Here is a 15,570-nt window from a genome sequence, read left to right on the forward strand (position 1 = left end):
TGTTTGCTTTGTAATGTCAGCCTTTACACTGAAAAATAACTTTTCTGGATTTGCCTTCCCTAATGTAATCACCACTGACAAACCCATTGGCTCCTCAAAAATATCCTGCCAGTCCAGATCTTGGTGGGTCACCCTTCATTTCCTGTAGCCCCTGCAACCCTTACTGGAGAGCAATCAGAGATCACAGGATTTAGCAGTGTTCAATGCAGCCCATGTTGTCTGTGGCAATATTGGGTGGAGAACCCTCAGGGAGGATAGGAGGCAACTCCCTGCTCTTCTGGTGGCCTGTCCACATGGACAGTGTCAGCCAGGACACAGATGAGGCTGAAACAATGTCAGTTTACAAGAAAGAGAAAAAGGAACAAAAGGGAAACCTTGCAGGAAATCCTTTGGAAGCAATAGAGCAGGCAAGGTCTTCCTGAATGGCTTCACCATTTGCCCAGATGTCCCAATGGGGCTGTGACATGCTCCTCTCTGGTGTCCCCACAGCTGGACAGGACAGCTGGGGACAGCTCCAGTGACTTGCAGCAATGCTGTGAACAGCCCAGGTGCAGCCAGGAGCCCTGGTGCCTTGCTGTGGGAGTGTTGGATATATGAGATCTGGCCAAGTCCCTCCTGCTGGGGGGTGTCCAGCTAATGTGGGTTCTCAGGTGACTGTTAAGGAAGGTCTGAGCACACCTGGCACTGTGCCTGTGGAAAGGTCTCCTTCTCCCACCATGAAGCAGGTGGGGACTTTACACCCACCCTGCCCCAGGACTGGGTCAGCCCATGGATTTGAGGCATCAGCAGGGATAGATGTGCCTGGAGCATGCTGTGAACCCCAGTATTTCCCCATGGAAATGCCCCTTTCCTCTCCCTCACCCCCAGGGAGCCCCCAGGGATCACACACAGCACTCACCAGTGAGGATGAGGAGCCAGAGACACGTCTTGAGAGTGGGGCAGAGCATGCTGGGCTCTGGGCTTGGTGTCTGAGTCCTGCCAAGAGCAAAGGGACATGAGCACAGCCCTGGGCAGAGGGGGGATCACCCGGCTGTCCTGGGCAGGGCTCCCTGAGCCCCCACCCCAGCCCTGGCCTCACTTCTCTGATACCATCTCTCCAGTTTCCAGCCTTTCCCTCCTGGGGGAGTGGTGCTTCTCCCCCATGCTGGATCTGCACTTTCTAAGGCTTCTCCCACTGGTAAACAGGGATTTTGCTGGAGGCTCCAGCAGTTGTGTCAACTTTTGCTCATCTCAGCTGGAAATGCCTCTCCCTCCTTGGCAGAGCCCTGCCTTCCTCCCTCCCTCCCTCCCTCCCTCCCTCCCTCCCTCCCTCCCTCCCTCCCTCCCTCCCTCCCTCCCTCCCTCCCTCCCTCCCTCCCTCCCTCCCTCCCTCCCTCCCTCCCTCCCTCCCTCTGCTTTACCACTTGCCTTTTTTCCTTAGTTTTTCTTCCCTCAGTCACAGTGAGATAAAACTTGCTAGAAAACAGATGCCCCTCCAACCCTCCCACATTGTTTGCTCCTTCCAATGAAATAAAAGAAGCCTTGTCATGGCACTTGGTTGCTGGCTGGGGTTAAACCACAACAAGCCAGAAGAAACTCCACCAAAAAAATGAGTTTCTTGTATTTAACTCTTAAATACATAAATTTAAGAGAATATCTAAGAGGTTTTTTTTAGTTTTAAATCATTCTAGTGAATGTTTCTCAAGAAATCTTTCCAACAGAGCTTTTTCAGCCCTCCCTGCTGCAAACCAGGAGACAAGGCCAGAGATCCCTAAGAGCAGGGATCTGTCTGCTGTGCATTGGGGTGACAGGTACCCCTCCCCTGGTGCCCTTAGGGGTGGGAACTAGTATTGCTAAAAAGCAAAATGAACAGACCAACAAGAGGAAGAGTAAGGGGAAAGGCTTTCTCTGTGCCTGAGGGAAATGAGTTCACTGGGGAATTTGGGGATGTGAGCTGAACCTCACAGCTCATCCTCACTGCAGCAGGGCTGAGCTGCTGCCCTGCCACTGGCACCTCCCAGGGCACACCCCGAGGACAATCCCCTGTGATGCTCTCAGTGCTCTGGGGAGTCCCTGCCAGCCCCAAGGAGGGCTAGTGGCCATCTGGGCTTGCTGAGCCAGCCCCAGCCCCGTCTCTCACTGAGCTCTCTGCTGCCTCTTGGCCCTGCAGTGGCCTCCTGCTCTGCTTGATGTTAAGGAGGAAATGGTTTTTAAATGACGTGCGCTTGTCAGATGTTTTTATTATTCTCTTGCTTTGGCTCGACACAAGTCTGATCTACCACAAATCCTTCCAGGTCTCCAGCTTATTCAGCAGGCCTGTCTCTCTCCTCCCGAAAAAAGCCTCTATAGCTCTTTTTCTCTCTTCACTTGCCAGAGGGGATAAGAGCACTTAGGGCAAGAGATGGGGGTGGGTAGGATGAAAGGACCGAGGTGAAACTCAGGCTGTAAATGAATGTGACCTCCCTGCACCCACCCTGGGAGCACCAAGCTGCAGGAGAGAGAAGGATGGACAATCTAATCTCTGCCCCCCAAGGCACTGCCATGAGAACAATTACCTTCCTTTCCCCATTCTCCTTTACAGAGGTGTGTGATTCATCCATTATTCAATGCTCAAGGTTGTAGGGACAACTGGGTTCCTCTCCTTTCACCCCTCCCTGCTTGCATGCACAAGCCAGGTTGTACTCACCACCCCTGCCCCCAGATACCTGCCCTGTAAGGGGCTGAAATTCTGCCCTGTAAGGGGCTGAGATCCTCCCAAACTCATGCCCAGCTTTTATCTGCCTGTCCATCTCCATGGCTGTCACTGCCCTGCTGCAGGCCAGATCTTGGCCTCCTGTCCCACACAGACTCCAGCACTGATCCCTGCAGGGTCAGTGATGGGTAACCCTGCCCTGTGGACCAGGCAGGGCTGTGTGCTGGTGCTGGGCTGGCAGGGGTGCAGCTCAGAGAGCAGAGAGAGCCCCGCAGCCCCCGCCTGCCGCCCCCGCTGTGCTCAGAGCTGCTTCCAATAAAGCTGCTGGTTCTGCAGAAAGGCATTTCTCTTGGAGATGCTTCCCAAGCAGAGTGGGAGGGTGGCAGTGTCTCGCAGAGACTGGTGACCTCTCCCTTGTTTGTCTGCTCCAGCTGGGGCGAGAGGCATGCTCAGAGATGCTGGCTGAGCTCTGCCCATCCTGCGAGAGGCACGGGGACAAACCTTTCCCTCCTGGCACGGGGACACGTGTGCTTGCACATGTGGGTGCACACAGGCATTGCACAAGGGATGCAAATGCACCCAGCTCACTGCCAGCCTGGAGAGCACTTGTTTCTCTCCTCAATCCCAGCTTTTGTTCTTAGCAGGAACTGTGAGTGCCACTAAGAGTGCCAGACGAGGAGAAGCAAGCCCACTCAATGGTACAAAAGCAGGCACCCAGACGTTTATCCCACCCAGGGACCCAAACACCTAGAAACCAGGCACCTACATGATGCTCAGCTGCCTTGGGTGATCTTCTCTCGCCCTCAGACTCCTACATCCTTCCCACAAGCCAGGATCTGGGTATTTTCAAGCCACGGGATCCTTTGCCTTCACCCATCCAAGCACAATCACGGGCCAGGGAGCTCCTGCAGCAATGCCATGTCCAGCACCCTTCACTCAGCCCTGCAGCTCTATTGCAGCCTCCCACCTTGCAGATGCTGTCCCAACTCTCCATATCCATATTACACCCCTCACCATCCTTTCCTCCCTCCAGCACTGGTACAGACCTTCCCTCTGCTCCTCTCCAGCTCCTTGATATGAAGGCAAACCAGTCCTAGCCAGGCAGCGAAAGGAGCTTTTCTCTTGAGCCACACTGTTTATTATTCTAAAGGAGGAATTTGGCTGGGAGAGGAGACAGGAGGTCGGCTGGCTCACAGGGCTGGCCGGGTGACACAGCCCCACACCACAATCAGCCCCACATGCCTGTGGGGTGGCTGTGCTCCCCAGGGGCTCAGGTCCTGGGAGGGCTCAGGTCCTGGGGGCCACGCTGAGGCTTGGCCAAGTGCTGTGGGGAGGCTGGTCCCTGGCAGCTGGCACATCCCTGCTCGCCCCCATGCTACACCCAGAGCCAGGCAGTGCCAGACCAAGAGTGTTCAGGAGGGTTTGGAGCCCAAACAAGACACAGATACAGGCAAATGTCCCTGACTGGTGACACAGACACTGCCTGTCCTTATCTCCCCTCTGTAATCACACCAGCCTGGCAGAGCTGAGAGTGGAGTTTGCAGCAGAGATGAGGAGAGCTGAGCCAACCCTGGGGCTGCTGGCTTTCCCAGCTGGCAAAGGAAAGTGTCCCAGGGCCAGCTGAGGTCAGGCACTGCTGGAATTCTGTTTGAGCATCTCCAGCCTTGTGCTCTTGCAGGGGGTTTCTGGAGGATGGAATAAAAGGGGTCACCCCAACATCCCAGAGCAACTGCAGCCTGAGCACAGGGCTCTGAGGCTGTGATCCACATGCAGGACACAGAGCAGAGGTCAAACAGCATGGCCAGGGCTGTGCCAGGACCGGCATTCGAGTCTCATGATTCCCCATCTCATGACTACACAGCTTTTCCAAAGCAGCCCGCTCCCATTTCTCCTGCATCCCAAACCCGATGACAGCCGAGCTTTCTCCCCCGCCTCCCTCGCACTCCCTGGAGCGGCCCGGGGCTGCTGCCTCTGCGGCTGAGAACTCGGACAGCAATCTGCAGCAGGAGCAGAGCAACGCCCCCGAGTCTGGATACAAGCGGGAGCTGTGTCCAGCATCTGCTGGAGATGGCACCACCTCAATTCAGAGACACCTCTACTCATTGCATCTCAGAGTGCCTCGCTAAGCAGCTCAAGCATCACCAAACCTTACTGATTCATTAATGTTCCCCCACTCCAGACCTCTTCCTTAAGAATGCTAGTAAGCCTAGGATGCTTTTGCTAATGCCCAAAATATGCTGTGTGGGTTCAGTATTCACTATTCTTGGGTAACAAGGCAAGAATTTCCTCTGACTTTGCTCTGTGTGCCCTGCCATACTCTGAGTCCCCTTCCCTCTGCACTGGCTCCCTGTGTGTGTCCCAGCATCCTGGCAGAACACACAGGGCAGTCACTGCTGGCACAGACACTGCATGGCACTGCCCATCCCCAAGCATGCATCATGTGGGGCAGGGCCATTTCCACCTCTGTAAACATCATAAACCATGGGAAAGGATGGGTTAGGAGCACCAAGGACACCCTCCCAGCCCACTGCACTCCTCCCAGCCTGCCTAGACCGTGTTTCTTGGCTCTCCCCAGCCAGTGCCCTGTGCAGAACCAGTGTGTGGGGTCCCACAAGCCCCCCCAGAGCTGTGGGAGCTGAGAACCAGCCTGCAGAGCTGGTGCACAGGGAAGGGGATGGCTCAGCAGACTGGGGAGTGGGAGAGCAGCCACAGCTGCCCTGGCAGCCACCTCAGCAGGAGCTCTGGTCCCTACAGACCATTAGCACCAGTAAGGTGACTGGTGCCAGTCTGCTGGAAATCAGGGTGCACAGCCCCCTCTCAGCAAATTCTGTTTTCTATTTCCAGGGGCAATTCCTGCACCCATTACCCACGTTATTCTTCTCTCTGGCCATGCTCTCCTTGCCCTCATTGCTGCTCCTGTGGTGTTGGGCAGAGCTGCTGGATGCTGCCCCTGGCCCATGAGGGCATCTCATCTCATCTCTCACAGCTGCCAATCCTTTCCCTTCCTCTGGATTTCTATTTCCAGCCCCTTTTCTAGCAGGGCTGTGCTTCCAGGCGCTCCCACAATGCTTGATGGCCCTGCCAAACAAGCAAGGGACATCTGGTGCAAATTAGCGGGAAGTCAAATATACTTCATTTCTTCTTTGTCTAAGCACATCTGAGTCATTAAGTGAGATCATGGGTGCCCATATGCAACAAAAAATTCCCTGTATGGATCCCATGATCAATACTGCTCACAGTCAGGGAGCAAGCAATCCTGGCGGGGGGAGGGGGACACCATCCCCCACTTTGGAAGGCAAAAGGCTCCCCGAGCAAAGGCTGGTGACCCCTGAAACCCAAACATTGATTGTCCAGCAGTGAAACTCCTTGGCTTGTCCTGTTTTCCTCTGCCACCCTCCCTCTGGCCTCTGCAACTGCTTCTTTCCCACCCTTTAATCTAAATAAAACTGAGTGCTTGTTTTTTTTTGGTTTTTTTTTTCCCCTTGGCTGGAGTTGTCCAGAGTTGCAACATCTCTCCTCTGGGGTCCCTTGGCTCCCATGACACTGTGTTTACTCACAGGCCAGATTATCATCACAGAGCCCTTTTTCTTTTTCCCAGCAAAAGGCTTGAATTAGGCAGGGCACACTGCATGGGGAGCTTGTGATCCCCGGGCCCATAAACGGCTGCTGATAAAACACAGAGGTAGGAAATCTGAAACCAGACTGAGGAGCAGCAGGGCTGGGCAGTCCCTGAGTCCTGCAGACCATCCCTGCCCAGGATGAACACCTGGGGGCAAAGCCCTCCTCACCTGGCTACCTGCCAGTGCCAAGGGGGCCCCAAAGCTTTACCCAGACACTGTGACACCAGGGGATGCTGAGAGCCTGGGTGCCTGTTGGCAATATTGGATCTGGGGGTGTTTCAGTCTGGCAGAGGTGAAGTTTTGCAAGCACAGACAGTATCATTAACACCAAAACCCTCTGTGTGGTTTTGTGAGAGCTCCTTGGCTGTGAAGATGTGACTAAAGCCACAGCCTGAGCTCTCTAGGAGATGGGGAAAGCATGGGCAGATGTCACCTCTGGGATGAGCTGAGCCCAGGGACACTGTGCCCATAGAAGGAATTGCTTCCCTGCTGACCTCTGCATCAGGGAGCAGATCTGACATGACCAGAGTCCTTGCCCAGGACCCCAGATTCTGGTCCCCAGCCTCAGTGGCACCTGGAGAATGGGTTGCGAGTTCATGAGGGTCCTGCAGTAAATGTCAACACACCAGGTGGCACACCCAACCTCCTACAGGCTTTGACAGGGTCCAACAGAAAGCTGAAAATGAGGACTGAGGGCCTGAAGCAGGGGAGGGAGACTGCCAGGAGGGATGACAAGTCCTCACTGAGCCCCAGCAGTGTGATTCAGCTGCCCTGGGGTCAGCCACGTGAGGAATGGGGTGGGGAGGCGAGCCCCAGCGTCCCTGTCTGACCATGGCCATCCTCCCTCTCCCAGCAAGGGGGGACCACGATGTCCACGCACAGAACCCAGCAAATCTCCAGCCATGGGCTGTCCACAACACATCACTGTGAGCAGCCAGCACAGAGGGACGTGGGACCAGGGCGAGCCCTGCACTCTCACCCATATCCCCTCCTCTTTCCCCCTCTGTTTTAAACCCATGGGAGACAGAGGAAACGAGTGACCCATTTAGTGCAAGTTCAGAATAAAAAGAAACATCTGTTTGGAGAGGTGCCAGTGTTATAAATAATCCCCCAGCCCCGAGTGATGGTATTCATGGCTCTCTCAGCTGCGCATGCTCTGCTGCTTCCGCTGCAGAGGAAAGGCCAGACCCCGTGGGCTGCTCCCCCGAGCCTGCAGGCTTGGCCTGGACTGTGGGAAAGCCCTGGGTGAGCACCAGGGCTCACCTGGGCCTGGGGAAGGAGGGAGGGGGTGTTGGGAGGAACGGCTGCCACGTGCCAGGCAATGCCCTGCTGTCCCTTGCTGCCACCCCTGCCTCCCACCCTGGTCAAATCCTGCCCACCTTGACCTCCCTGGGGCACAGAATGTGTGCCAGGGCCTTGGTGGTGCTGGGACTGGCTCATGGTGGTGCTGGAGGCTGGCCAGAGTTTTGGAGCACAGCCCTAAGTCTGGCAGTGTCTGGGGATGCTCTCACTGGGTGTGGGGAGCAGCCCTGGGCAGACTCAGGGCTCACCCCTTGTAGTGCAATCACCCCCTCAGGGAGGTACAAATGTGCCCCTTGGTAGCATTTCAGCTCTCCCAGTGCTCTTTTCCAACAGGATGCTCTAAAGTATCCAACACAGCCCAGCCAGGGCCGTCCATCACTGTCCCTTAATTTCTCCATTACCCCTGACAGCAAAGACATTTTTGGGAGAACATACCACACTGTTTCACAAGTATGTGAGCAATGTCAGTTATGAACATGGCTGCAGGGACCCAGACCAGGACCCACACATCTCCCTGCATCCCACTGGTCCTTCCAGCTGGGTAGCAAAGCCTTGGGGCTGGCTGAGTGACTGAGCTCTCCTATTCTCCACCCCAAATTGGCATATTTAGGGGTCCCAGCTCCTGGGCATGTCAGACTGGATGGGGGTTGCCTGTCTTGAGCAGAGTCCATCTGCTTACCTGCTGTTTCTCCCCACCAGAGCAGAGAGTGAGGGAAGCAGGGGACATGGAACTAAGGTCAGGAACTATCTTGGCTTCTCATCCCTTGTCCTGGCATCCTCAGGGCATTCCTGTCTCTTGTTCCATGGCTGCCAGAAAGCCATGTCTGCCTTCCCATGGTGATTCCAGGGAAGATCTCTGCTGGTGTCTGCACAAGGAGGAGAACAGACCCCAGCAAGTCAGCACCTCCATCACCTGCTCACAGCCACCGATCCAGGGTGGCTGCTCTGGTGGGGCCAGGGCTGGAGCCAAGTCCCAGCTGACTCTAATTAACCACTAATAAGCTGTGAGGGGAGGGCAGTGGAGGCAGGATGAGAAAAAGAACCAGTCTAAGTCCCAGTAGGATGTAGGGGCTTTGCAAAGCCCTAGAAGCAGGCAGTGAGTTGTGGTTTTAGCAGTCCAACATCCCAGTAAAGGCTGAGCAACCTGATCCTCCTGTGAGCATTTCCCTGGGATCTGCGGAGGAGGAGATAATCTCTGTGGATGCATCAGCTCCTCTCAGCTGCCTCTGAGGGACCCAAGCTAAATTGCTTTGTTCTGGGGTTTTAGGCTCTCGTGGCTGGGATTAGGCACTCACCATCTCTGTGGTCAGGGCACCCTTTGCCTTTCTGCAGGAGCTGGAGAGGAGCCTGGCACTGTGGCCAGGGTGGGAAAGGATGGAGCCAGCCAGTGCTGGGTGCAAAGGGCAGAGGCTGCTTTCAGAGGGGCTTTTTGTTCGGCCCTGTTACTTCTGGATTTCTGAGAGGGAGCAAAATGCAACGTCTGGTGCAGCTCTTGGTGCTGTGAGCTGATTCTGTCCCCTCCTGCAAAGGCTCATGTGTGGGGTGGGAAGAGCAGGATGATGGCACTTGGCACCAGGACTGCAGAGATGGAAAATCTCCTCCTGCATTCTCTGCCCAGGCAGCATAAGCAATTCTTGCCTGCAGGGTTCTTTATAAGCTCTCCTCTCAATCCCAAATCAGAAATCAGCTCCCCTCTGCAGCCATGCTCAGCAAACAGCCCCTACCCCCAAAACCTGACAGAATCTCCAGAGGAGAAGCTGAGGCAGGACTTGGCACCAGCAGCTGCCAGCACCCCCTGCCCTCCCCCTGAGTGCAGCTTTCAAATGGGCACTGAGTCCTGAATCAGACCATATTCTCCCAAACAGCTCCCAGGCTGGAGAAGGAAACTTGGCAGCTGCCTGCAGGGAGAGAGGAGGGGACCCCTCTCGTGGTGCCTGCAGTGCCCAGCCCCCAGGAAAGCAGTGCTTCTGTTCTGCCACCATTGCCTGGCAAAGCCTGAAACCAAGGTGACTTCCAGTTTGGAAGAGGAGAATGAGCTTGCAGAGCACAGGGCTTGAAATGGTGTATTTTCTGCTGGCACCGGTTCAGACAAACCCACAAGCAAACATATTTTTTTGTATAAATAAGACAGTGTGTCTCGCCAGTTAAAGCAATTCAAACATGAATGTAGCAATTTAATTGGTGCCAATTGCTGGGTCTTGGTAGCATTAAGATTTCAGTCACAGACTCTTTTGCATGGTAGCTGGGCCGGAAGAGGGAAGGCAGAGGGCCTGGCAGGATGGGGCTGTGTAGCAGGATTGTCCATCTCCTGCTGCTTCAGGAGCATCACCCTGTGCTGCCCAGGGGGACCTGCCAACCACAGCAGGGAGAAGTGCTCCATCTGTTTCCTGGTGGGTTCCCAGGGTTCAGCAATCAGTGCAGTGCCCTGATATATCTAATATATCCCTGCATTCTCCAATCCTTCCCTGCTCCAGCTCCTGCACCCCACAGCTTGCCACCAGCTCCATCACACACTGGTTCTTACTGAGCCCAAGGAAGAGTGTAGGATGGGTGTTAGTGAGTTCCAGGATGGATAAGCAGGTGCCCCTCAGGCATGGCCTGGAGAGGAGGAGTCCATCCATGGGTGCAGGACAAACACCACACACTGCACCACCCTGGCTCTCCTGGCACCAGCCTTTCTGTGTGAGTTTTGTGAGCTCCCTGTTCCCTGCATAGGCTCCACACACCATGGTCCTCTGGTTGGTGGTTGCCAGGGAAGGTTACACAAACACACCAGGTGTGCAACAGCCTGGTGAGCACCAGGGATACTGGAAAAGCAGGGTGTGAGGAGCAGTACATCACTGTACAGTCCTGTTAGCAGACTGGGGGACAGTGGACCCATGGAACCCCTTTGCTCAGCATGTCACCCATCCCAGCACCCCTCTGTGCATCCCCAGTGTGTCCCTGTCACAACTGGGTCTGCTCTGTGCTCCCCATGCTGCTGGAACTTGCTGCCCCTGCAGGAGGTGTCTCAGGGGCAGCAGAACAGGACAGAGGTGAGCTTAGCTTGGGAACCCTAATTAGGGAATGGGGGAGAGGAGGAGGGGGAACAGCCACCCCTAAAACAAGCCTCGTTATGTCCAATGTGCCTGGCGGAGCGGAAGGAGCCTCCTGGAGCTGCTCCAGCCCCTCAGGAAACAATACCCAGCCTATACCCTCCCCCTGCAGCTCCTCTCCAGGGGATTTCTTTCCCTTGGTTAAAGTACAAACAAACAAACTCCACGGAGTGCTCAGCTCCAACCCTCCCTTGCAGGGATGGGACACATCTAGCCAGCCCCAAGCCCCACGCCCCCAGCTCCTTCCAGCTCTGGGTCAGAGGCAGCCCCAGCCCCAGTGCTGGTGGCTGGGCTCCCACAGGACTCAGCCACCACGGCCCCTCTGCTCCCTGCCCTTTGCCATCCATCCCAGAGGATGCTTTGCTGGAGCCTGACACCATGGACAGCATGGCAATCCCATCCCACTTCAAACACCGAGGCCAAAGGAACTTTGAGGAACAGGCAGAGAAGTCCCTGCCTGGAGCCTCTGGCACTGGACATTTGGCCAAAGCCACATCCAGCCAACATGGTCTCTTTTTGCACAGCATCACTTCCACAGCTAGAGAGCATTTTTTAATCTCAGCTTTCCTCTGGTATTTCCTGAGACAATCCTGTCTTGCTCTACTCCTGCAGACAGGCTCAGTGCTCTCCTCTCCCTGAAAGTGTTGTTCTGAATGCCTTGGAAATCCTGTCAGAGACCCATCAAAAATGGGGCTGAAAGAGACCATGGTGTGTGTAATTGTCCTGTTGCTTGCTCATGTCTTCCCTGACATGTGCTTTGAGACTTGTGAGGCTGAAGGAACTCAGCCTTTGTCTTTGAGCCTACAGATATTTCCCCTAAAAGCTTTTTTTTTCCTCTGTGGTGACTTTTTCTGTGAATGAAGACTGCAAGTTCCACAACACACAGTGACCAACAAGCCATATCAACCCCTCTCCCAGTCTTTTGCAGCTCCTTCTGGACTTCACATCACCCTCACTGTTGTCCCTGAGCTTCTCCACTCCAAATCTATCCCTGCTGAAGCACTCAGTGTCACTTGCTGAGGAGGACCCATTCCCTCCACCCTGCCTCTGAGCTGCCTCCAGCCATGCATCTTTCAGCACATCCCTCAGGAAGAGTTTGGGTATGCTGGCACCATGCTGCAATCTGGTTTGTGCCCTCTATAGCCAGTCTGGTTGGTTCTGGACTCTGCTGGAGGTTTGGCATCCTCCCACATCCCCATGCACACCAGCTGCCCTCCCAGCCTGGTGCCATCCCAGGGTGTAGGATGTGTGCTCAGCCACCTCCCAGCTGGTTCATGTAGGGATTGCAGAGGACCAAGCCCAGGCCAGAGCCCTGCAGCACATCACAAGATATGCCCAGGACTGTGGACAATAAGCCATGGCTAACTTCTCCCTGACTGTAGTCCTGCAGCTTGTGTTGACACTGACCGTGGGCACCCCAGACTCCCAGTCCTGTGCAGGGATGCAGGAGGTGATCTGGGGACAGGGAATTGAGTGGCTGTTGTCTCCTTGCCTGGTCCTTCTGTGAGGATCCTCCATGCTCTCGAGCTGGAGGAAGGGAGAGTTGGCTCTAGGTACAGAGAAATGCCCTGTGCATGCTGCAGTTGGGCTGCTGTGGCTGGTGCTTGTCCAAAACACCAATCCCTCCTGATGCATTGACTGATTTAGGGGTGTTTCTTGGGCTCAGGGACATTGCCCAGGGTTGGTGGCTGCCACAACAGCCAGAGCACACCCACGCTTGGGTGACACCCCTGTCAAGGAGTGACTCCAAGCCTCGTGTCAGGGCTGCCAACCAGGGCAGCTGCCTGGCAGCTCCCCCTCCAAGCCAGCCTGGCCTGTGTCCCCTGCCAGGCAGAACTGTGTCCTTGACACCAGCTCATGGTGACCACATGGAACTCACTTCTTTCCTGAGAGCATGGGAGGCACAGGCACCTTGTCCTGCAGGGTGCTGAGGGGGAAATGACCCTCACACCCACCCATCAATGGGCCCTGGGAAGCACTGGGTCTCAACATTGCTAATCCTTGTCATCAATGGGAAACCCTCTGAAAAGATTTGGGAATGCCAAACCTCTGCCTACACAGAGTTTGCACACCAGACCAACTTCTTTAAGCCATTTACCCCATACTTTAGCATAAACCCCACTTGCTCTGGGGCCAGGATGGAGGAGCACAACATCTCTTTCCACCTTTCAAATCCTGTTTTGGATGACTCCCAGTTGGCAGGTGAGTGCAGGAGCTGGATACTCTGAGCCCACTGTGAGCACCAAAGCCCTGCAGGTCATGCTAACACCTGAGCTCTCAGAGCTTCACTCCAGACCAGCTCTGCCCTGTTTGAAGCCCTCAGCTCTTGTGCTTTTGGGACAGCAGAGTAGCTGCCAACACCCATGCCCAGTAGGGTTTTACCAAGCTCTGCCCTCCCTAGTACCCAGACCCTGGGCAGGACTGCAGATGTCCCTCTCCACGGCCCACAGGAGCCCTGCCATGGCCACAGACAGAGGTGACATGGTCCTTGGAGCAACCTGCATTCAGGGATGGCCATGGATGTGTTGGGACAGGCTGACAGGGGGGTGACACTGCTCTGCAGTGGGGCACACACACCTAAAGGATGTCTTGCTGGGCACGGCCAGCAGCCTCTTCCCCATGCCCACTCCAGCCCCCCACAGCCTGCAGAGCCAGGGCAAGCCCCTGATGCAGGGAGAAGCAGAGATCACCTGGCCCCTATTTGCAGTGGGATCCCCCTTCCCGTCCTACAGCCACAGCATCCCCTTGGCTCCTCTCAGCCCTGCCTGTCCAGGACGTGGTGAGAGCTGATGGTATGATTTCTCCCATGGGATGCCACAGAATCCAGCTGCCTTCCACCAAACACCATCTCCCCAGAGGCTGGTGGGGCATTTCAGGCTGCCAACCCCTTGGTGGGGAGCAAAGCCCCTTCCAGAGCAGCCGGGCTGGCTCAGGAACAGTCCTTAGGGACTGTAGCAGCTCCAATGCCATCCGGAGAGCCGGAGCCGGGGCAGGAGGGCGAGTCAGCCCCCGGGTGGGCGACAGGAGCGCTTACCTTGGGCAGGGTCCCGCAGCCGAGTGCCTGCGCCGCTCGTCCCGCCGGCAAAGCCCCGGAATTCCTCCCTCTCCTCCTCCTCCTCCGCACTCTATCTGCTGCCTGTGAGGCTCTCCCAGCCTGCCCCAGCCGGCAAGGCTGCTCCACTTAAAGGCGAAAGAGAGGGAAAGAAAGAAATGGAGTGGAGGGGAGGAAAAAAAAAAAAAAAGAATAAAATGAAATGAAAAGGAGAGGCGAGGCTGTGCCAGGGCTGGGCTGCAGCCAAGCCCTGCTCTGCGCTCTAGCGCATCTCAGCAGTGCCCTGTGCAGCCCCCAGCCCGGCTGGAGGGGCTCAGCCTGCCGGAGCCCGGCGTGGAGCAGATCCCGGGGATGTGCACGCGTGTGTGTGTGCGTGTATAAATAAAAGAGACCTCGGGAGGAGGAGAGGGGGGGAGGCTGCTTCGCCAATGAGGAGCGGAGCCGCTCCGACTTCCTCCCTCCACCCTCTGTGGGGACCCTGTGCGGAGCAGAGCTTGCGATTAACGCCCGGCGGGCCGGTGCGATGGGTGAAAAAAATAAAAATAATAAAATAATTAAAAGGAGGAGAAGCCAAAGCGGCTGCAAGGAGAGGGGAGTTTGCTGCGGGCTGCGATGGGCCCGGCTGGCAGGAACAAAAGGAGCCGGAGCAGCCCGGCTATCGCCTCCTTAAACCGGAGGGAAGGAGCTGCTCTCTCCCTGGGTCTGCTTTCAATTCTGGCCTTTTCCCCTGTTTTCTTTTTGTTTTATTTTCTTTCTGTTTTTTCCCCTCAAGCCCCCCTTCCCGTTTTCTTTTTTTTTTTCCCCTCTTTCTCAGGATATGAGGGGATGTTTAGAAAATCCACTGCCCACGCCAGCAGCTGACTCATGTTTTTATTAAAGAAGGCCTGCACTGAACTGACTCCATGTATTCCCCCAGATGCCTCCCTGTGCTGTGCTGTGCTGGCCCTGCAGCTCCTGGCTCCTGAATGGCACTGCCCCTTGGGGACCACCAACACACCCTTGGACTCTTCTTTTTTGGAAAGGGGGATAAAAGGTTTTCTGCAGCAGAGGGTGGGTTTAGCTGGGGATTTGGGGCAGTTGGTGCTGCCAAGAGCTGGAGAGGTGGCAGGAGTGATTACCTTAGCCATGCCATCATCTCAGATGTCCTACACCCCTAGTGCCCTGGTAGGGATGGAATCCAGGTGATGAACCAGTTTTAAATCCTCCCACCATCTTAATGGGCTCAAATTAAATTTCTGAGAAACTTTCAGTCGGCAGAACATTATCATGTGTCCAGAAGGGGATTTTTTTTCAATTTGTTTTAGCACCGTAACAAGGGACAGGTCATCTTTGGATGAAAACTGCCTTTTGACCCATCAGTTCTCATCACTGTTTTCATCTTGGGGATGCTTAAGGGTGGGCAGGAATTGGAACAGGATGTGAAGAGAAGTGGTGGAATCACCATCCCTGGAACTGTTCAAAAATATCTAGATGTGGCAGCTGGGGACATGGGTTAGTTGTGAAGATGGCAGTGGTGGGTTGGACTCAACCATTCTGTGTTTCTCTCTGATCCAAAAAACAAAAAGTGCAAAGCTGCACTGGCTATCCTGAAAAGATACCTGTCCATCTTTCTATAATTTTTCTTTCTAAGAATTAAAAAGCCCTCCCCATAATGACAACACTGCTGGAATCTGTGTTTCTGCCTTTTCTGCAAGGCAGACTCATCCCTTCCTGCCAAGCTAGTAAATGCCTGTACAGTGGCCACAGGGAGTGATTCTCTGGCTGGGCCAGCCCAAGAGATTTGCTGCTTATCTGGCATTATCTTCATGTTTTCCTTGTATCTATGGAGAA

General features: G+C 55.1%; 1 protein-coding gene and 1 long non-coding RNA gene across 2 annotated transcripts in view; one reads left to right on the forward strand and one right to left on the reverse strand.

Moving 5' to 3' along the window:
- The window catches only part of PDGFRB (platelet derived growth factor receptor beta), a 30,961-nt gene extending 17,098 nt beyond the window's left edge, over positions 1-13,863 (reverse strand). The window contains exons 1-2 of the mRNA XM_079320115.1: positions 13,723-13,863; positions 899-975 (exon numbers count right to left, since the gene is read on the reverse strand). Coding sequence (XP_079176241.1) covers positions 899-947 — 49 coding nt within the window. The 5' untranslated portion in view covers positions 948-975; positions 13,723-13,863. The remainder of the gene's footprint in view (positions 1-898; positions 976-13,722) is intronic.
- On the forward strand, positions 897-13,909 carry LOC306809020. Its single transcript, XR_013776142.1, has 2 exons — positions 897-966; positions 13,713-13,909. It is a non-coding gene; the product is annotated as an uncharacterized lncRNA (long non-coding RNA).
- The last annotated feature ends 1,661 nt before the right edge of the window (positions 13,910-15,570 follow it).

Source organism: Erithacus rubecula, assembly GCF_903797595.1.
Source record: "Erithacus rubecula genome assembly, chromosome: 16".
Classification (NCBI taxonomy): Eukaryota; Metazoa; Chordata; class Aves; order Passeriformes; family Muscicapidae; genus Erithacus; species Erithacus rubecula.